This window comes from Crocodylus siamensis, chromosome 8 (genome assembly GCF_052110815.1).
Source record: "Crocodylus siamensis isolate JL-2025a chromosome 8, ASM5211081v1, whole genome shotgun sequence".
Taxonomy (NCBI): Eukaryota; Metazoa; Chordata; order Crocodylia; family Crocodylidae; genus Crocodylus; species Crocodylus siamensis.
In genome coordinates, this window is record NC_143402.1 from 75517076 (window position 1) to 75538973 (window position 21898).

At 51.4% G+C, this 21898-nt stretch overlaps 1 protein-coding gene across 3 annotated transcripts in view; it reads left to right on the forward strand.

Annotated features, from left to right (window-relative positions):
• ARSG (arylsulfatase G) overlaps positions 1 to 21898 on the forward strand; it is a 60639-nt gene that overhangs the window by 33756 nt on the left and 4985 nt on the right. For all 3 annotated transcript variants that reach the window (XM_090059733.1, XM_090059734.1, XM_090059735.1), the window contains 3 exons: positions 7118 to 7238; positions 18157 to 18247; positions 20703 to 21029. In XM_090059733.1, the coding sequence (XP_089915859.1) occupies positions 7118 to 7238; positions 18157 to 18247; positions 20703 to 21025 (535 nt within the window). In that variant the 3' untranslated portion in view covers positions 21026 to 21029. The remainder of the gene's footprint in view (positions 1 to 7117; positions 7239 to 18156; positions 18248 to 20702; positions 21030 to 21898) is intronic.

Genomic DNA, 21898 nt, shown 5'->3' on the forward strand with positions numbered 1-21898 from the left:
GTCCACACACACAGTGTTATTATGCAGTAAGGTGTCTACATGTGTGTTACTGTGCAGTACCTGGGCATAAATTTGATACCTGCATCAAGTCAGCATAAGTCGCCATATTTACTGCGCAGTACAGGCGTGCACATGTAGATGCACGCCCATACTGCACAGTAGTTCTCAGTTACTGTGCAGCAAATATGCACATGTAGATGCACCCACAGAGGAATAGGAAAGGGTGGTGGGGTCCCTAGGCAAACCAGACGGCTGTAGCTTGTGGGGACACAGCTGCAGCAAATGGCACCATCAGAGACTCAAGCTCTGAGCCCTGGGACTGCTAAGACGCTGAGGAGGGCTGTGGGGTAAGAAGAGCCAAACAGTTTGTTAGGCTGAGCAGGAACACCTGGTCCCGTCTTTGGGGGCAGTGGCCAGGTGACCAGAAAGGGCAGGGCTGGGCTATATATAAGCCCAGTCTTTGAGCTGGGCTGGCAGTTTATGTCTGTAGGTAATAGGGAAAGGAGAGGAAGGCAGAGCTGAGTGACAGGGAAAAGAAGGTATCCTGGGCAGGGGAGGTATCAAGGCAGCTTCTTATGAGGTTGACAGTCGTTAGGGTCCTGAGGGGCGTGTAGATGAGTTATAACCAGATGGTTAATCCATTGTGTCCTGGTTTTCTTCTATGCATTCAAGTTTAAGACCAGAGGCCCAGGCTGTGTCTGTAGGGGAGGTCTGCAGGCCATGTAGCAGGGTGCCAGGAACACGCCATATTTGTGAGATCAGCTTTGGTTAAGAGATGTGTGGGGCTGGGGCCCAGGGTCCGAGGCAGTGGACCTGGGCTGAGGGGGCTTAGCCAAATAAAAAGACTGATGCTCATTCCTGTGCAGCAGGATGAAATGAGAAAGCTGAAGTCTGGACAAGGGTTTGGGTCTGAGGGACCCAGAGTTGATTTGGGATTGAGAGAACCCCCTCAATGGGCAATCGGGTCACCTGCGAGACATGGGCTTGGCTATAGGGGCAGCAGGAGGCCACAATTATAGCCCTAAAGCACCAAAGAAGAGGCTATTCCAGCCTGTGGAGGGAATCGTCCCTAAACATATATATATCAACATCAAGTCATGGCAGGCAGGAGGCGGAGGAGGCTGGGGTGCACTGACAGCTCAGGGTATCTGCCTTCCCTTTTTCTGTCACACATTGCATGGCAAAGTGATGTGGGCATGAGTAAAGCTCCTCTGGGATTTTTTTGAAGGCAAGGGCATGTCTTGCTTAATAGCTCTTTAGTGTTACAGAGTCACGTGTGTTGTACCATCCTCAGCAAAATGTAGTTGGAGGTAGACTCTTAGAAAGACTTGGTCAGAGCATCCTCCAAGAAACTTGCCAGCTTCTTATGGCTTTGCTGCTTTGATCTTACAAAGCATTCATCCCACGGCTTGTCTTGAACAAGCTGGGAGAAGTGTGTGTAGTCAGAATGGTGATTGTTTCTCAACAGGAAGCTGGAGCGACTTTATTTGCCAGCAGTTCTCTTGCTGCTTTTTGCTGTGTAGCCAAAGCTACTTCTCCTTTCAACACTAGATTTCCATCTGACTCCCATGTTCTTGCATCATATCTGCCTTCACACATTTCTTGGAAAGGTGAATTTTAAGAAGCCAGATGTTTTATGAAATTTTCCACAGGGCAAGTACATGTTACCCCACGGAGATTTTTGCCACTACTGCATTACATGGTCAGGAACTTCTGCATTTGATCTTAACACAAGGAAGTGGGTTGTGTGCTTTGGACGTTCCTGTCCCAGGGACGAGGAACTGTCTTTATCTTTATGGGGAGAATAAACACTGTCAGTCTAACAAAGAGAACTCAGTGGAAGAGCTGTGGGACTAAATGTGAATCTTTGACTCTAGCGTGCATCCATTTTTTAACAAGGGTGACCTAGCCAACATAGTTGTGTCACATTTGACGATAGTCTTTGGTCTTTCCTCCCTTTGGCAAGCAGGGGAGAGAACATATCCCTATGGCCATGTTCTTGATTCCAAGACACCAATGAAGAAAGAGCCCTTGAGTTTAGGACGGAAGATCTGGAACCTCGGCAGGAAGGATGACTTGACATTGGGGGTTATATCACAGCATGAGACATCAGGGTTTCATAGCTGCAAGGGATGCTGGAATGTGATCTCCTGGACAGATCAGCTGGATCTTCTTGATCCAGAGCCAGTCGGAGAGGACACTTCTCACAGAGTGGGTGGGGAAAGAGACTGACAGCAGCAGCTGGGACCACTTCATAGGCAGGAGAGTTATAAACCCAAGGCTTGGCTTCTGTGTGAGCATCACAAACCAGTGGATTGGGTTGGGGAGTAGCCCTGAGGGGTGCTGTTTCCAGACAGGCCTCCTGGACCCTCGTCTTGGATGCTACGCTCTTCAGGGCAGATTCTTATGAGCATGCTCAGTGTCCGGCGGAAAGGGGCTGGCATCACGACAAGAGTCTAATTTTGCACAAGGACCTGCCTGTGAGGCTCGGAAGGTCCCTTTGCAGAACTGGGGCCACATTCAGCACACGTGACCTGTGGTTGTTTCACTGAACTTTTGCTTTGAGCTTTCAAAACACTACAAACACTGCCGCAGGGGTCCAATGCACACCCCTCTCTCTCTCACTTCCCTGGGGTCCTCTCCTGTGTCCCTGTGTCCAGTGGCCTTGGCAGCTGCTTCAAACTGGCTTTCATACAGTGGTTTGAGATTGCTCTGAGCCCCTGCAGCTGCCAGGGTGTTTCAGTCCCTAGGGGTCTGGGTGGGGATTAGCAAATGCTCTCTGCTGAGCATATGGACTTCCTCAAGCGTGCCCCAAAGCAGGGAGGTGGACCGGAGCACCATCATTTTGGGGGAATCAAAAAGGATCACTTCCAGTTTGGAGCCAGCTTAGCAATCTCGCTGCTTGACTAACTGACCGGCCTGTCTCCACGAGGGCGACCTTCCAATGAGCCTGCCTTACAGCCCTTCCCGCTGTTGTTTGTTGTTTGATTTCTCAGTCTCTTAGCAGCTAACCCCAAACGGATTGAAGCAGGAACCTTCATGTCCCTCCTCTTCCAGCTGATGCAACAGGCACTGTATGCGGGGTAATAACTGTGGGCCTGGGCCAGAAGCATTTTCTCAGGCAGAACTCCCATAGCCTTCCAGTTTTGCTCCTTAGCGTTAGCAGGGAAGGTGACTAAGTCAGGAGTGCAGGGCTAGGTTGCTCTGCTGGCACCTTCCACCTTGAAGCACCGGCTTTGTCAGCATCTCTGCAGTTTCATAGTTTCATAGTAGCTAGAGTCGGAAGGGACCTAGGTAGATCATCTAGTCCGACCCCCTGCCTTAGCAGGAAAGAGCACCGGGGTCAGATGACCCCGGCAAGGTGCTCATCTAACTTCCTTTTAAAAATCCCCAGGCTAGGAGCCTGCACCGCTTCCCCTGGAAGCCGGTTCCAGGCCCTAGCCGCCCTGACTGTGAAGTAGCGCCTCCTAATATATAATCTAAACCTACCCTCTGCCAGCTTGTGACCGTTATTCCTGGTCACTCCTGGCAGCGCACGGGGGAACAGGGACTCCCCCAATACCTGCTGATCCCCCCTGACCAGTTTGTAGCAGGCCACAAGGTCCCCCCTTAACCTTCTCTTTTGGAGGCTAAACAGGTTCAGGTCCCGTAGCCTCTCCTCATAAGGCCTGCCCTGCTGACCCCTGATCATACGAGTGGCCTCCTCTGAACTCTTTCCATATTGTCCACGTCCCTCTTGAAGTGTGGCGCCCAGAACTGGACGCAGTACTCCCGCTGCGGCCTGACCAGTGCCGCATAGAGGGGGAGGATCACCTCCCTGGACCTGCTCGAGATGCATCTGTGGATGCATGACAGGGTACGGTTGGCCTTCTTGACTGCCTCCCCACACTGCCGGCCCATGTTCATCGTGGAGTCAATGACGACTCCAAGATCCTTTTCCGTCTCCGTGCTGGCAAGAGGGGAGTTCCCCAACCTGTAAGTGTGGTGCCGGTTCTTCCTCCCCATGTGCAACACCTTGCACTTATCAGTGTTAAACCCCATCCTATTCTCATCCGCCCACCATTGCAACCTGTCAAGGTCAGTGCAGCGACTGTGGCTCGGGTGGTGGTACCTGAGATGGGTTTAAACCAGCCAACTGCATTCTGCTAATCATGGAGCTGTGGCAGCACAGAGCTTGGCCTGAGCAAACCGTCCTGTCTTTGCCCAGTTTCTCAGATGAGGTTTGTAGCTGTGGGCTGCAAACTCAGCCCTCCCCCGCAGCAGGTGAGCGGTAGCGTGTCAGGGTGGGTAGCAAAGGCAGAGGCTAAATCAGTCCCCAGGGGAAGAACTGGGATTTCCTGCCATGGGAGCTTGTATTGCAGCACAACATGCCCCCCCCTTCCCTCTGTGCTGGTATCTAAGCTTTACTTCCTAAAGCAAGGGGATTCCTCGCAAGGGGATTCCTCTCTGTTGCCAGGCCTGAGGGTTTGCAAGACAGGAGGAAGCCTCTCCCTTGAGAGGCTCCACTGTGTGTGTGCGAACTCTGGCTGAGGCAGAGGCTTTACCTGCTTTTTCAGCAGGGCTGGGGATGAGGGCGTGCAAAGGGCCTGCAGAGAAGAGTCTTGGCACATTGGCACCGTGACCAGGGCTGCTGATCCAGGGCGGATATACTTTCCTGTTGTTATCAGTGACTTTTACAGCTTCTGAATAAGCCGGTGAGGAGGAGGCTGCTACCGGAGGAGGTGTGTCCTCTTTGCTGAGCCACGCTGGCAGCCAGCCTGGCACCTGTAAATGGCACCTGCTGGTACCGCCACTGGGAGCCCACTGCCAGCTGTGTTCCCCAGCCCGCTTGCTGGAGATGCTGCAGTTCACAGAGTGGTGGCTGGGCCCTCCAGCTGTCCCTGGCAGTCAGGGGATGCTCAATGCACTGCCCCCTGGGCTGCCTTAAAACCCCAGTGCAGATGTTGAATCAGATCCAGAGGTTCTGCCGAGCCCTTATCCGCACCTCTCCAAGCGCTTTGAGGGACACAGGGACTGGTGCGTCCGTGTCCCGTGCTCTGCTGTTGTAGGTCCATGGCGTAGGTTCCCCCTTATTGACTCAGGCTCCATCCTAACACCACCCAGGGCTTTTGGCCCATCTCCCTGTCCTCTTCGTGGGGGAGGCTGTTCCAGAACTTCATGACCCTGATGTTTACAATCCTTCTTTGCATTTCCAGACTAAATTTACCCAGAGCAGTTGATCCCCATTTGTCCTTGAGCCAGCATTGTCCTCTGGTTTAAATAGCTCGGTGCTCATTCCCTCTTGCTGGTGTTTACTCCCAGAGGGCCACCACGTCCCCTCGCAGCCTGTGTTTGGCCAGCCCAGCCCAGCGGTCTCAGTGCCCTTCTACTGGGAATGTTTCTCCTCTGTCCGTGCACATGGTCCGTGTGGGATGGTGTACTCTGGGAAATGGCCAATGCTCTGTTTCCTGTGTGCAGGGGAGGGGGCTTTGCTGATGAGCACACCTGTCACCAAATCTGGGACATAGCTCATTGTGGCAGCCTCGAATCACCTTGTGCAAACAGGAGCAGGGCACTGTGTTGATCCGCCGTAGGGGATGTGGGAATCCTATTTGGCACTCACTGGAGTCCATTCATGCTTGTGCCAGGGAGCAGGATTAAAGGGGGGAATGGAGATGCTAAAGGGAGGGCTAGATAACAGGAAACAGGGATGCAGAGAGCTGGATTTGCTGCTTATCTCCCTTGGGTTGTGCCTGCCCACGTTGGGGAATTTGGCCCAGAAAGTTAAAGTGACTTCGCCAAGGCTGCACTGTAAGTCAGTGGCAAAGGAAGTCAGTTTCTGATTGCCAGTCCCTCGACTGGTCTGTTTGGGTTTTTGGCCTCCTGGACCCAGGAAGACTTCCTGGGATTGCGGCTTGCTACATGTTCATGCAGGAGCATCCTGGTAGTGGTTGTGCAAGTAGACAGTGCCAAAGCCTTGAGGCAGAAACTCCCCCCTTCCATTCTGGGCCCGCCATGTCACTCTGCTGCAAAGCCTGAGATGCAGGAAGCAGGGTCGTGCACTCTGCTCAGTGTGTCATGCCCATAGCACAGCCTCAGCATATGTGGAGTAACCCAGAATGAGCCTGCAGCAATTTTTATGGTGCAGCTGTAAGCCCCTGAAAGGACAGGATTATGGTGGAAATGCTGACAGGCTCTTTGGGATAAGTGCACCGAGCATTTTCCATTCTGGCTTCTACATCTGCTGCGTGATGCAATAGCGAGACCACATTTTCCCAGGGGTATAAGCTCTGCTGTGGGTGAATGGAAAAAATAATGGTCTCCTTAGAGGGTGACCCATTGCCTTCTATGGGGACTGTGGGCAAGCTCCTGAGGCCAACCTGTACTGCAGGATCCCTAGCTAGCGTTGTCTTCAGTGGGGACCCCGGAGCATGCAAGACAGCTTTGCGTCTGTAGTGCTGCTCCATCCTTTCTTAGCAGGAGCTGCTCACCTATACGGGCTGGGCGGGGAGCTGTGGGCCAGGCACTGGTGCTAGGGTGGCTTTGGCTTCAAAGCATGTATACAGTAGTAGGACCAGGTCCTGCTCTGCTGGGCACTGTAGAAACACAAAACCAAGCAGGGTCCTCACCTCAGACCTTGGGTGAGTCCAGCCCCTGCTTCCTGCCTGTGTTTCCCCAACTCTTCCTCAAGTTGTGCATAGATAGGTTCATAGATGGAAGCAAGGTGCTTGGATGTGCTGCTGGTGGGGAGGCTGAATATGTCCTGAAGATAGACTCCAGGTTTCTCAGCTCTGGCCTGTCTCAGTGCATCTGTGTAGGAAAGGTGGATGGGTCCCCTTGTCTCTGGAGGGATGCAGGGATGGAGGCAAAGTCCAGGGAGCCAGTTCTTTTCCTTTTGGAGGCAGGGTCATCATTACAAATGTCTCATGCACATGCTCTTGCTACCATCCGAAAAGTGTGCTAGCTAACACAGCGCATCAGGCAGTCCAGGTTCCCAGCACATCCCGGCCCAGGCTGCACTGACTGGCATGTAAGGACTGGGCTGTCTGAGGAGCAGGCTTCAAGCTTGGGAGTGTGGAGGGGACTTATCCAGACAGTTGTGTCCATTTTTCTAATGAAACCAACCTCTTTCTTCCAGCACCTTGGACATCTTCCCCACCGTAGTGTCCCTGGCAAATGCAACCCTCCCTCCCCACAGACGCTTCGATGGCCTGGATGTGTCTGACGTCCTCTTTGGGCAATCGCACAATGGACACAAAGTAGGTAGCAGCCCCCTTTCCCCATTTAGCTGAATCCTGATACCCTCATAGAGGTAGCTGCTTGCATCTTCCCTTCTTCTGGTTTCACCCTGGGGGCACTCATGATAGGCATTGCTATAGACAGGTTGCTGGTGCTTGAACTGGAGCATCATTTAAACCAGTGGTTCTCAACCTTTTTTGTACCAGGACCCATTAGTAAACATCAATGGCCAGTCCTGACTCAGTGCCCCTCACTCCCAACTCGCTGCCCCCAGCCCCCAGTGTGTGGGGCAGGGGGTGTGTGGGGCATGGGTGGCCCCAAGCAGCCCCTTGCAGGCTGCAACTCTGCCAGCCTCCAAGGGAAAAGCCATGGTTTCCAGTGTTTTTCGCCTTTAAAGGACAATCCATTTTTTACGTTTGTTGATCCATCTTTAAAGTTTGTTTATGACCATTTCATATATTCTTCCGACCGTCTTTTTGGTTGTGACCCACGGGATGTGAAATGCTGATTGAGACGTTACATAGACTTAGCAGATTACAATCCCAGCATCTGTGCTCAACCATTGCCTGGTTACTAGTGGGAAACGATAGCATATGTGTGGCTTCTTCAGGACCGGCTGGCAAGGGGTTGGCATTACTGCTTGGCTTAAAGGATCCACTTCCACCATCCAGCTCTCAGCTTCGCCTGGATCCAGCTTTGGTTTTAAGTCAGTTGGATCTAACGGGGTTCAGGCCCAGCCCCACAAGAAAGGACTCCACCTTGACGATGACTCCTGTGACCACTGAGTTGCTATTCAAGAGATGTCTGAGCTGTGCCTGTGCTCGATGGGGTGGGGTCTCTGGCCATGGCTATGACTGCAGAGGGTTGGTTTCATGGCTGTTATGTGTAGTGCAGTAGCGCCAAGAAGCTTCAGCTGAGACTCATTGTATGGTGAGAGACAGTCCTTGTCCCCAAGGGTATGTACAGAAGTCTAAACAGACAGGGCAGATAAAGAGGGAAAGGGATAGCAGGGACAGAGAGGAGTGAAGTGACCTGCCAGGTCAGTGCCTTGCCTAGGGTGAGCATTTCCTGCCAGACCAGGTTTGAGCAGCACCGCAGAGGAGCCTTGTAGCTTCCCACCAATCTTGGAGTCCACATTGGAGGAGAAGCCGACAAGAAGTAGCGCAGTTGCAGAAATGAATTAGTGATCCTGTGTGGAGTCATGAGGCAGGACCGGGACGCAGAGGCCTTGGATTCTGGTGCAGTTGTTTTGACCATTGGACCACACTTCGTTGTCAGCGAGGGGACAGTTGCAAATGATCTGTACCACGACTGGGATCTCCATGACCTCCTCTGCTATTTCCTCACTTGACCATTGTATCACAGATGGAGTGCATAGGTGAGGCAGGGCAAGAAGCTGTTTTGCACACTGAGGGCCCAGGTGCCAAGCTACCTGGTGAACGCATGCATGCACCCCATAAATCTGGGATTGCGGGACAAATTCCACCTTGCTCTGGTGGGCGGTGGGCCTGTCCTTGGCTCTGTGCATGGCTGGAGTCGATCGGCGCTGCCCGAGAGAATCTGAGGATCAGGACTTGGCACAGCTGCCTCTTGGGCTTTGCATGGCAGTTCACCTGTTAGATCCATCTCCCTGCACCTTTCACAGCAGAGGCCTAGTGATGAGCCCTGTGCCTCAGTGGTTGCAATTTTCCCCATGCTCATTACCCACTGGGCGCTCGTCTCAGAGTTGAAAGATTCCCATGCACTCGGAGCAGGGTGCACAAGCCTTGCTTGTCTGGACACACAGGGATATGATTCACCCCGCGTTCTGGCTGAGCTGGGCCTCAAACATGTTCATGCTCAACATGTCAAAGCCCCTGGCTGCAATTTTCGGTCTGCCTGAACGACTAGCAGCTCCTCATGTAGTTTGTAAGACAGTCGTTGCAGGAACACATTTTTTGAGCATTGCTCAGGAGTTTGGTGCATGGCTCTTATAGCCATTCATGGGAATCCCACCGACAAGGTTTAAAAGTCCACCCTCCTGCGCTCATCTCAACCCAGCCCGTGGGGATTTCTTATTTGCTTTCGGAGCCTGTTGAAGCTTTGTTGGTACTGAATTCTGTTTATGGAGCCCTCTTATGAGCCAGTAGGTAAACAATGGGAGTGGATAGGGCAGGCGAAAGTTCATATAGCTTCATGATTTCTGATTAACCCTGTTATGGGAGCATAGGACTGGAACAGGCCATTTGGATCACTGAGTCAAGTCCCATGTAAGCAAGCAGCCATGTAATAGGCACTAAGTGCAGAAAAGTCCACAAGAACTTGTTTTCCATCCCTCTATCCCCATAGACCCCCCCCCAAAAACCCCCTATAACAAACTTCAGATCTTTGGGGCAATAGATGGAAAGCCTCAAAGGCAGCATGCCACAGGAAAGGTGCAGGAGAGACCAAGGACACCCCCATTGCCTTGTGTGCTATCCTTGCCAGATGATCCAAGGAAGTGAGCCATGATCCTTGCTAGAGAGCAAGGAGTAATCAGTTCATGGCAATGAAATAAAAGGTCAGCCAGGCATGGTCACTATTTACACTATTATCTCAGGAGCACTACCCATCTATAGTGGTGGTTTTCACGACTGATCTTCCTAACCCCCTTCCCAAGAATTATAATAGCCATGAGAGGTGGGCATGGGCAAGGGCTTGGCTAGCAGAGCTTCCTAGCCTTAGTGTGGTGTCTTCCCACAGTGCATGCCCAATATATAAGGAAAGGAAAGAACAGACTGCACATTGCAAAGAAGAAACAGAAGATGGGCTGCCCACAAAGGCACCAGGAACCGGAGAAAATACCGGGCACCACGCGGTGAGGGTACAGGGCAGCTGTGGGCTTCCTGGTGTGCTGGTGTTCAAAGGAGCATGTTGCACGTTGACTCTAAATGCTAGATTTTCATAACAGCTGCAAGTCCTGTGCACCTGCCTCAGGTCCTGATGCACTTCGACCGTCTTCCAGTCACCCCACCAGAGCTTGCATCTGCCCTGCCTGCAGTCACCCGCTCATTAAGTGGTTGAAAACTACTAGTGTTCCTGAGAGATCTTCTAGGGTTCAAGGTTTCTGGGAGCAAAAAAGCCCTGTTGGGTCTCCTCTACTGTCTTCCTTGCCTGTGCTAGGTTTTTCCCAGCGCTTTCTCCTGGCCATATGTCAGTGAGAGGGGTTCCCAGCACTGTCCTAGCAAGACTGTTTCTCCTCCCATGGAGTTGGGGATGCAGTGGTCACGTTGTCTTTCTGATGGATCAAATGGCTTTTGCAAACACTCACTCCCAAAGTGTTCCTGGGAGTAAATTAAGCCCGGGAAGGCTAGCTTTTCTCTAGGTTTGGGCGATTCTTCCTTGCTGCTTCTAGCCACAATAAGGTCAGCCACTCAGCTGCTTTGGGATTCAGCTCCTTGCCCTGGGAACCAGCAAGCGGTGGTGTCCGACTGAGTGTACTTTCTGCCTCCAGGATATTGCTGGTGCTTCCTGGACCAGACCACAGAACGGCAGGCAGCCTGTCAGATGTGTTTGAAGTTGTCTGGCTCCTTGCACTCAATCCAGCAGAGACCTGAGTTTTCCTGGCCAGCTGGATACAACTGGTCTGCTGCGTGCTACACCCTGCAGAGGGGAGAAAATAACTTCCTCTGTGAAAGTAGCACCACGCCTTAAAGTCATTGTGTTATATTCTAATGAGAGCGGTTGTGTGTGTCAGCAATCACTTGGCCTCGTGTTTCCCAACACTCCCGTGCTGGACAGCCAATAGCTCATGCTTCAGTACCTCCCTGCTTGGTAGCAGACAGCCGCACGCTGTACTTGGCTATGGGGATGCAGTCCCTTTAATCAGGTGCTTGTGAGCTGGTAATAGCAAAAGCTCCCTTTGATGTTGCAGGGTTTGCCTTAACAGATCTTCTCTAAAGCAAACCCTGTATTTGCACCATCTGATGTATGCATAGCTTTGACAGCTGGGTTGGCTTTTTTTGGTTTTGTTTTATTTCCCTTTAGGAGGCTGGTTGCAAGACCTGTAGATTTCCGTGCATTATATCACTTAGGTAACCTTGCTTTCAGGTCCAGCCCTACTCACTACTGTCTGGTACAACCTGTCATGGTGCTGGGGCCTGTTTTGAGTCAGGACTGTTTGTAGTGAAAATAAACCATAGTGAAAGTGTCAAGGGTACAAATGTCAGACAAACGCGCCCGTGTCATTAGTTGCATGTCAGAGGAGTGTGTTCCTAATGCCAGCTTGCTTACTCAGGTATACAAACCCAAACGAAAAGGGAGCAGCTCCTGTTTTCAAATAGCAAAGTCACCCACCAGTAGGCAGGTGACAGGTAACATGCATGGCAGAGAGTTTGCAGCTGTCTGGCACCTTTCACAGGCAGGCCTCAATCAAATGGTGTCACTTATGCAGTAAGGATTGCATTAAGGCACAATGCTTAGGAGGTTGCCTACTGGTAAAGTTTATCTTCTTCCAGTACAGGATTAAAACCATACTGCTCTATATAGAGCCTTTATACTGACATAGCAGGGGATGGGAAGAGGGGTGGCACTTCAGCGTGGTTCGGAGAGCTGCTGTAATTCAAGCACCATGGCTTCTCCTGTATCAGCGTCCCCGTGCTTGAAAATAGCAGCAGGGGTGCTTGAAGTAATGCTCGTTCAACGAGCTTTGGTTAAAGCACCTCTGCCACCGTTTTCAAGTTTGGGGACATTGATACACAAGATGCAGGAGGCTGCTGGAGTGCAGCGATTGCCATGCTCCAGCAGACTCGATGGATTGGGTCAGAGCAGCCTCTGTGCTCATGTATAGGCGCCTGCAAGGTCAAACTTTAAATGGGGCATTAGAACCACTGACTATGATAATTGCTTATACTAAGGCCACTTAAATAGTAGTTTAGTTTATAGGGACCTTAAAGGGAGCATAAATGTAATATTGATTTTCAGTTCAAGATGCCTTGTGGATGTAGCCGTGGAAAGTTGCCTTAGCGCCACATGAAAATTTTTACAGGAAAAAAATATTTTTAATGTATTTTTTCTTTCTTTTTTTTTTAATTCCCCCCCTAAAGAACCTCCAACAGGATTAAAAAAACGTATATTTTATCAAAACCCAACTTTTCGCTGGAAAGTTTTCAAAAACTCAGTTTGTTTAGTTTCATTATTGAACGGCAAAGCTGCAACAATAAATGGGAAGTCGAAGAAAACTGAAAGTGTTTCAAATTTCTAATAGAACCATCCACTTTTTCTAACTTAGTACTGTATATGCCATGCTCAGCCTGCTTCATGAATGTTTGGATTTTTAATTGGCTCTTGTCTTGGCAGATAACACAGATGGAGAGTCTTGGGATATCAAAAAGATGCCAGTGCATCAAATAGGAATAGCTGTTTAGAAATTCAAGAGGCATCAAAGGGAATTCAGTAAACAAGCCTTAAAAATGAACAGACACCACCGGGAAGTGTTAGGGAGGTGAATTAAATTAGATAGTTGTATTTGAATTTAACGTAAGAGCACTGTAGAGCTGGAAGGGGACCTGAAGAGATCATTGAAGCAGGCTCAAGTATACCTTGTTTGTCTAACCTGTTCTTATAAGCCTTCAGCAAAGGAGATTTCCCAACATCTGGAGGTGGTTTGTTCCCATGCTTTGCTATCCTTATAATTAGTTAAATATTTGCCTGGCAGTTCTGGCTTTCTGTAGTAAGCTACCATCATACACATATATATCTTGGATCTGATCAGGGCAGTGGCTTCAGTCTTTGTTTAAATAGGGGACACTTTCCACAGTGAGCCTTAGAAACTTTGAATGCAAGAAAGTCACTGTAGTAGCTGGCATCTCGAGAGCAGAGACTAGTTTGTGAAGGTTACAGCTATTTGTCAGTGTGGATCCTCTGTTTTCACATAGGGAGCATTCTTTGAATTAAAGACAGATAAATGCTAGGAGCAAACTTGCCTAACTTTTGCCTAGCTGTGCAGGGCCAGTGGTCCGTCTCATCCAGTATCTAGTCTCTGGTAGCGGCCAGTCCTAGCAGGAAGGTAGTGCAAGAAAGGAGGAAAGGCAGAGGGAACTGGGCTTATTTATTTTAGAGGAGAGAAGACTGCAGGGGGATTTAATAACAACCTTGAACTATCTGCAGGGGGGCTGCAAAGAGGATGGAGCTGAGCTGTTCTCAGCAGTGGCAGGTGACAGGACAAGGAGCAATGAGCTCAGGTTGCAGCAAGGGAAGTTGAGGTTGGATATTAGGAAGAATTTTCTCACCAGGAGAGTAGTGATACACTGGAACAGGTGACCCAGAGAGGTGGTGGACTCTCCATCCTCGGAGGTTTTTAAGACCCAGGTAGACAAAGCCGTGGCTGGGATGATGTAGTTGGGGCTGGTCCTGCTTTGAGCAGGGGTTGAACTAGATGTGACCTCCCAAGGTCCTTCCAAGCCTCATTTTCTATGATTGTACGAAAAGAATTATACAATGCCATTCTACGAGGAGGACTCTCTTTCTGGCCTCAGGCCGTTGGTGTTTAACTGATAGCTGAAAGCAGGAGGGTTTATCTCCCTTATAGATCTGTACCGTACCTAAAATCACGTTACTCTGACTGCTTATTTGATTCAAACATCTCATCTTTTTTGACTCCTTTTTATGACAGCAAATTCCACAGGCTCTTTACGTAGTAAAGCACAAAAATATGTATTTTATTTTGCTACCCTATTGTTCGATATGTTCTTCTCGCCCCATCTCTTGTCTGTAGTTGGGCAAGAAGCTTTCAGAGGGACCGGGAGCAGTAAATCTAGTCTCTAATCTAGTCTCAGGGGGAATTTTTAGATGAAGTGAGATGTTCCCGGGGTATAACAGGCCTCATCTAACTATCTGATTGTCTTCTTCTCCCTATGTACTGCTGTCTAGTGGCCAACATACTTCTGGGGGCCTCTCCAAAGGGCTGAGGACCCTCCCTCTCTCTGCTGGAGTTTGGGAACGGAGGAAGGCAGAGTGAGTTGGGAAACAAGGGTTTCCGTGAGCTGTGCTGCCCCGAGGAAATGGCTCAGAGCGCTGTCTGGACCCTTCTGAGGGTCTGTCTGTGCTTCCACTGTTTTCTAGAAAAGCAGCAAACCATCAACAACATATTTTTCTGCTCCTCTCCCATCTCTCCCCCCGCTTCCAGCCCCTTTTCTCCAAACAGGCTTGGGCCTGTGAAAGGCCAGGACTAATCGGCATTCCAGCGCCCGAGCTCCCCGGCTCTCCTGGTAACAGCATTCCTCGCACAGCTTAGCCGAATCGCGAGCTGCCTCGGCCAGGAGGGCTGAATGCGAGGAATTGTTCTGCCCCGGAGCAGTTGAGCTGGAAGGCTCTGCGGATGGGACCTGGCCAGGCAGGATGCTATGGTGACAAGGACCAGAGGCATACCTAGAGGGTAACCCCGGTGCTGGCGATGGCTCAGCCAGCCCCGCGCTGGGGGGCTGTCAGCTCCAGTGAGCAACCCACAGGCCCCCTGTGTCTCTGAGTGTGGTAGGCAAGCAAGTAGGGAGGGTTATTGCATGAGCATTGCATTGCCTGACCGAGCTCTCAGGACAGCAGGAGCCTGGGAGGGATGTTGGTGACACTGCACTGCATACAGCCCCCTCCGAGGCCCCGGTGACCTGTTTCGCGCCTCCATGTAATAATAAGGATGGGGCTGAAATGGCTGCAACTGAGGCAGCCAGAGAGGGTCTCAATCCAGCAATGGGCTGAGGGCCTTTCGCTAGGAGCTAAGGGGGCTCAGAGACGTCCAAGAGGTGCAGGGAGGGGGAGAGGCCTGAGTCCGAACGGAGAAGCAAGAGTCTCTGCTCATTGTCCCCGCTGAAAGCTCCCGGGGCTGACCTGTGGCATTTTCTGAGAATCTCTTCATCTGACTCTGACGAACCTCATTAACAGCTGGTGGAGGGGCTTTGCATTGGCACACGCAGTCATATCAAGCGCTACCTAGAATGGGTACAACCCGCGGCGTCCATGCAAGCTTAGCCTTCTTGAACTTCAGGGAACTGCACAGGGGAGAAGGCCAACCCGTAGGGCATGGGGTGCATTCATCCTGCAACCAACCAGAAATGCAGCGAGGCTGCTCCCGACTGGATGTCTTCCAACCCCTGACCGAAAGCCAAAGACAGTTTGATGGAGAGTCTGGATCTCCCCCTCCCCATACAATATCGATCCCTTCTGGAGAGCTGCTGAGCAAGGGATTTTGACTTCGCATGCTGTCTCCTTGCTCTCGCCCTCTATTTTGTTCCCACATAGAAGAGGATGCAGATGTGGGTCAGAAGTCCTCTGGTTTGCTTGGCTTCTTTTAAAAAAAATCCTTTTATGTGTTCTCTGCGTCACTTCATGCATGCCAGTGGCCATAAATCACCAGAGCATTGTACAACCACGGAAATGAAGTGTCTGCTCTCAGTCTCACCCATGTAAGCCCCACTGAAATCTGCAGATTCGAGCTGCAGGACTTAGCCGCATCTCTGTTTTTTTCTGGGCTCGATTCTCATGTGTAAAATGGCATCTGGACACTTCCTCACTTCACCAGGGCAGCGTGAATAACCAGTCTAGTGCTTTGAGATGTTTGGATGAAGGCTGCTGGAAATTGTGCGTCAATTTGTGTACGGAGGGAAATCTGATCAGCAGGGATCCTGGTTTTCTCTGATAAAAAACAAACAAACTATTTTCGGTTTAAAAAAAGTAAGCCCAAATCTACATTTTTCCGTGATCAAAACGCAACACCACTGTATATATACCTATATATTAGTGGCATTTCATTTTGATCATGGAAAAATGTGGATTTTAGCTTAATTTTTTTTTTAATTGAAAGTTGGAGACTTTTTTAAATCAGAGAAAACCAGGATCCCTGCTTATCAGGCCTTTGAGCTTTATTTGGAAGCTTCTCCCACAGAGAGAGAGATCACTTCTCCAAGGGCCTCCTGTTCTACCTAGGAGAGGTCATTTCGCCAGCAGACTCTCGATATGCCTGAAGAAGGGCGCTTGTGCCCAACAGCTTATAATGAACAATTTTCCCAACTATTTAGTTGGCCTAATAAAAGATATCACATTTACCCAAAGAACGTGATATCTTTGTGTGTCCTGTCAGGAAAACACCATGTGTGCAGTACAGCACGTGCTCAGAGGAAGGTCCCTGGTGCCTTTTCAAGGCACTGCAGTGTTGGCTTCTCCTGCTATTTTGGGATGCAAGAGGAGAGATGCCCTTTTGAACTGTTACAGCCCTGTTGACCTCTGGGATGGCTGCTAGCTCCATGAAAGACGCTCTGGCTGGGACGCAAGGGCCTTTGCAAAGGGATGAACAGATGTCGACACGCTGGCTGGATGCTGCACAGTCTGACCGAGCCTCTGCTCTGTTTTCCATTGCCCGCTAATGAGTTACGGTCCTAGTCTTTCCTCTGTAGGGGAGAAATGAAAGGCAAAGCTGTTCTTGGGTGGGGTTTGCACTTGGATGTAGTTGAAGGCACAGATTATATTTGCCTGGGCGTGCTAGCCTGTACGGTCCAGAGGCTGCAGGCTGGGGCACCTGCTAAGTAACCGTATCACTGATCAGCTGTGAGTGCTGTTGCTAAACTTGGCCAGGCAGCTGCCTACCACCTCAACAGATGTTTCTCATTTTTAGGGCAGTGGAAACTTTATGAATCATTTTAACTGCTTCCCAGGGAGGGAACCTCTCGTGATTCAGCCTCATATGGAGCAGTGGTGATCCAAGGAGATATTTTTGGAGAGACAAGCCCCCAGAAGCACGGGTTCACTTTCCCTGCAACTCTATCTTGGGCCCCGGGGGATTGTCTTGTACAGACGGAGGGTGTCAGATTTTGGCTGAGACACAATCAACCCCACCCCGTTGTCCTAGCTCCCCTCCGCAGGGCTCTAGCTGCTTTCGAAGGGAGAGTCCTTGGGACAAAGCGGGTGAGTCAGAGGAGATGAACTGTGCTGCTCCACTGCCCAAACCTCCGCTTGACAAGAGACATGAAGTCACTGTGAACTTGTGGCCTGCTTGTATAACTGTCAGGATCTCTCAGATGTCCCCGCCACTAACTCAGCTGTAATAACAGCAGGAGAGGAGTGACATGCAAGTCTTGCTGGCATCCTGCTGCACTGTCTGGCTTTCTCCGGCGGGGGGGAAATTACAGTAGGGGAATACAGGCACCCCGTGCAAATCATGGTCTGTTTGCTGGCTCCCAAAAGGCACTGCCCCCTCCCTGCTGATACACCTGAGCCCTTAACAAGGCTCCTAACTCTTAGCCTAGGCACTGTTTTCACTCCAGACCCTTGCAGCAGAGCTGCCATCTGACGGGAAAATCAAAGGTGTCACACCTTTGTGCTTCCTCATTATCTCACAGGGTCCCTTCCAGCCCTAATGTCTATGAAATCATTGCTTAGAGCAAAAGAAGGGCATTGCCAACCGTGGCAGGGAACTCTCTCATTTGAAGCAGCTCTTAAGATGGATACTCACTGTTGCTTAACAATGAGCTGGAAAAACAAGAGGGATCATTATAAACAGGCGACCTGGATGATCACATTTCCCCAGCACATCATGGTGCGCCCTGGGGAGGAAATGGGGTCCACCTCGAGGAACAGGATGATGTTCAAGGAGAGGAGGCTCAAAAGCAAGGACGAAGAGTATGGTAACAAAAAAGCCAGCAGGCAGATCTGCTATGGCCCAGCAGTAACCACACCGTGCTCTGAGGTTCAGGGCGGTCACAGCTGAGGAGCATCAACGGCTCTTCCTTTCCCCCAGGCTTGATGCCTAGGTGTCTTTTGGAAGAGCTTTTCTTCTAACAGAGGCTTGGTCTGCAAGAGGGGCTGTTAGTGGGGAGTGGGGGAAGCAGAATGGGTGTCTCTGCACAGGCTTGCACTGGGAGAATGGGTCAGAGCTCAGGTCAGGGGAAGATAAGTTTGGGACTCTCTCACCTGCTGCCTTCTTGTTTCCTTTAGATGTTGTTTCACCCCAACAGTGGAGCGGCTGGAAAGGATGGAGAGATAAAAGCACTACGGTTGGCTCAGTACAAGGCTTTCTACACGACAGGTAGTGTGTCTGGTCCACATTTAGACAGGCCCATAGCCAGAGTCCCAGCTTCTTTGGAGGTTAAAAACCCAGTACAAGAACAAATCCAGACAATTAAAAAACTGGGGGACTGTGGTGTTGTCACCTGGGTCACCAACTGGCCGGAGGGCCGCACCCAGAGAGCGGTGGTGGACGGGTCATTTTCGACCTGGAGGGACGTGGGCAGTGGAGTCCCCCAGGGCTCGGTCCTCGGGCCCGCACTGTTCAACATCTTCATCAGTGACGTGGACGAGGGGGTAAAAAGCACCCTGTTCAAATTTGCTGATGACACTAAGATGTGGGGGGATGTGGGCATGCTAAAAGGGAGGAATAGGCTGCATTCGGACCTAGACAGGTTACAGGGGTGGGCGGATGAGAACAGGATGGGATTCAACACAGACAAGTGCAAGGTGCTGCACCTGGGGAGGAAGAACCGGCACCATACCTACAGGCTGGGGAACTCCCTTCTCGTCTGTGCAGAGGCGGAAAAGGATCTTGGAGTCATCATTGATGCCACAATGAACATGGGCCGGCAGTGTGAGGATGCAGTCAGGAAGGCCGACCGTACCCTGTCATGCATCCACAGATGCATCTCGAGCAGGGCCAGGGAGGTGATCCTCCCCCTCTATGCGGCACTGGTTAGGCCGCAGCTGGAGTACTGCGTCCAGTTCTGGGCGCCGCACTGCAGGAGGGATGTGGACAGCATGGAGAGGGTCCAGAGGAGGCCACTCTCATGGTCGGGGGCAGCAGGGCAGGCCCTACGAGGAGAGGCTACAGGACCTGAACCTGTTCAGCCTCCACAAGAGAAGGCTGAGGGGGATCTAGTGGCCTGTTACAAACTAATCAGAGGGGACCAGCAGGCACTGGGGGAGTCCCTGTTCCTCCGAGCACTCCCGGGAGTGACTAGAAATAATGGTCACAAGCTGGCAGAGGGGAGATTCAGGCTGGACATCAGGAGGCGCGACTTCACGTTCAGGGCGGCTAGGATCTGGGACCAACTTCCAAGAGAAGTGGTGCTGGCTCCTACCCTGGGGGTGTTTAAGACAAGGCTAGACAATCACCTTGCCGGGGTTGTTTGACCCCAGTACTCTTTCCTGGCACGGCAGGGGGTCGGACTCGATGATCTGCTCAGGTCCCTTCTGACCCTACTAACTGTGAAACTATCAATGAGCTTCCCCCTCCCAGGAGCATCTCTCCTGCATTTGCTGATGGCTGAGCAAAGGAGGTAGGCTGTGCACCGCAAAGGTGGCCTTTGAAACAGGTTTGCAGTAAAGGTGGGATGCAGGCTCCAGGGCTACAGATGCCTCGCAGAGCACAGGCTGCTCCCACTCGGACTCAGTAAGACACGCAGACCCGTGACTTCGACAGACATGCTCAAAGGCAGACAGGTGCTTGAGTATCCTGCTGACTTTTTGCCACAGTGCTATTGCTGGTGCCATTGCTCCACTGGTTGCTATTGCCAGTTCTGGTGATGTCTGGAAACAAAGCTATGGGAAGAGGACAGCCAGAGGCATTTAAAAAATAGGTGGAGAGGAAGGCTTTTGATGAGAAACCCCAGCAGTCTTGGGAGTGCTGTTTCCCTCGGTGCTTGGTGGAAGAGCTCACATCCGTTCACCCTCGGAGGGTGGCTGACTGAAGTTGGCGCCTCCCTCAGCCTCAGACCTGCTGGGCCTACCTCCATCCCACAGCACTTGGCTTCTCCAGTCAGTGCCAGCATCTGGCCTCCCCACATTGATGTTTAATTTCCGCAGCCTTGTGGCTATTCTGGTGTACCTCGTATTTCCTCTTTTGTTTTGCTCTCCCCTTTTACAGCAACTCAGACTCCAGCTCCCCAGGACACCTTGCTATGTTTCCCTTGTGTGTAGAGCTTTCCAAAACCATCGTTTCACCACCACATCATCCTGGGGTCCGCCCCTGCAAACCCGAAGGCCACCGCATTGAAGGATTTGAAGCCCAGCTGGGGTTTCTGACCCAGCACTGATTTTCAGAGCTGTACTTACTGAAGGCTTTCAGGCAAGGCCTTTGCTAAATTGTGGAGCAAGTCTCTGGCCTGCACTTCATGTATTGCTTGTGCTAGCACCGTCCCCAGTGAGCTGGAGAGGCTCTTATGGCAGCTTCTGCCATGGTGCAGCTGTACCCTAGGAAACGTCTGCGTTTCCTAGCCTAGCTCCACATGAAAAGGGGTTGCTTTCTGCTTCCGGCTGGTTACACAAAGCCCAGCAGTGTGGGAACTGGGCTAGGGATGAGAGGTGTGTCCTACTTAGTTCCTTGCCTCTGATCAGCTTGTTTGCTGTAGTTCTGTCTCATCTAGGACCCTTCCTTGGAGAGCTACCTGCTACTTGCGACATCCCCTTACGAGTCCAGCACAGCTGGCGAGGAATGACCCTGCAGCAGGGTCCCTCGGCTCTTGGGACACATTGTTGTGGTTCTGTTTCAGGGGGAGCAAAAGCCTGTGATGGGAGCATTGGGCTGGAGAAGCATCATGACCCACCACTCATATTTAATCTGGAGCGTGATGCCCAGGAGCAGGAGCCTTTGGATACGAAGTCCAGCGAGTACCAGGCCATGTTTCCTGCAGTAACCAGGGCTTTCGCCAACATCCTGCAGGATATTGCAACAGACAACGTGTCTACGGCCGATTACTCCCGCAACCCAGCTGCAACGCCCTGCTGCAATCCACAGCACGTAGTCTGCCGATGCCAACCTTGCCGCAACCCAGACCACAGCAGGACTACGCAGTCAACACACTCTCAGGCGTAATCAGGTATTAGTTCAATCTGTCCCTTTCATTATGGGGCCAGTAGATTGGCTGAAGTTGCCTCCAAGGGTTAGTGTTGCAGGGAAGGGGTGGCATTGATCGTGGATTTTTCTGCCATGTGTGCGTCTCTAGGAAGGTGAGCATGAGGATTCCCCCCTAGCCCCAACAACTGCAGGCATGTTGTTTAGGAAACTTCTGTGAGAGATGTGGGTGTGGACTCCCTGAGGCTACAGTGGGATTGATCCAGGTCTCCCACCACCCCAATGGGACTTTTAACCACTGGGCTGTTTCATTAAAATGAAAGGTGGGCCTCTCCTCCAACTCCACCCAGGAAAATGGCAGTCACACTGGACTGTTGTAGGGAGCCCCAGCTTGGTCGCGGGCACCAGGCATCCTTTGAAAACACTGCCAGGCTGGGCTCTTTGGGGACTTGGGCAGAGAAACACCTAGTGCCTGGACTGTGATCAGGCTCAGGATGAGTGAAGCACTTTGCTGCTCAGACTGTGACAATTCTGGGCAAAGGCAGAGGAACTTTTAAAAAGCAAAAAATCCCCAAGATGTCTGTAGAGTTCAAGCATTGCCAGGGTTAGATGGCAGCTCAGCAGGGCTTTTATACAGCAGCTGTTGGCTCGAGGGACGATCCAAACAAAAAACAACCTTGGGTGGAACTTGGTCATCCAAGTGACCTGTCTAAGGCTACAGCAGACTGGCGCTCAGCTGCAACAAGCAGCCGGCATCGCACCGCCCAGACCACGCCGCTGCGGCTCACGGGCTGTGTAGGGTTCGTAAGCCGGTTCAGAGGCGGCGGCAGCCTTGAGTCTCAGTTCCCGTTAGGTAACGTCCTTCACTTAGAAAACAACAGACTTGGGCCCGGC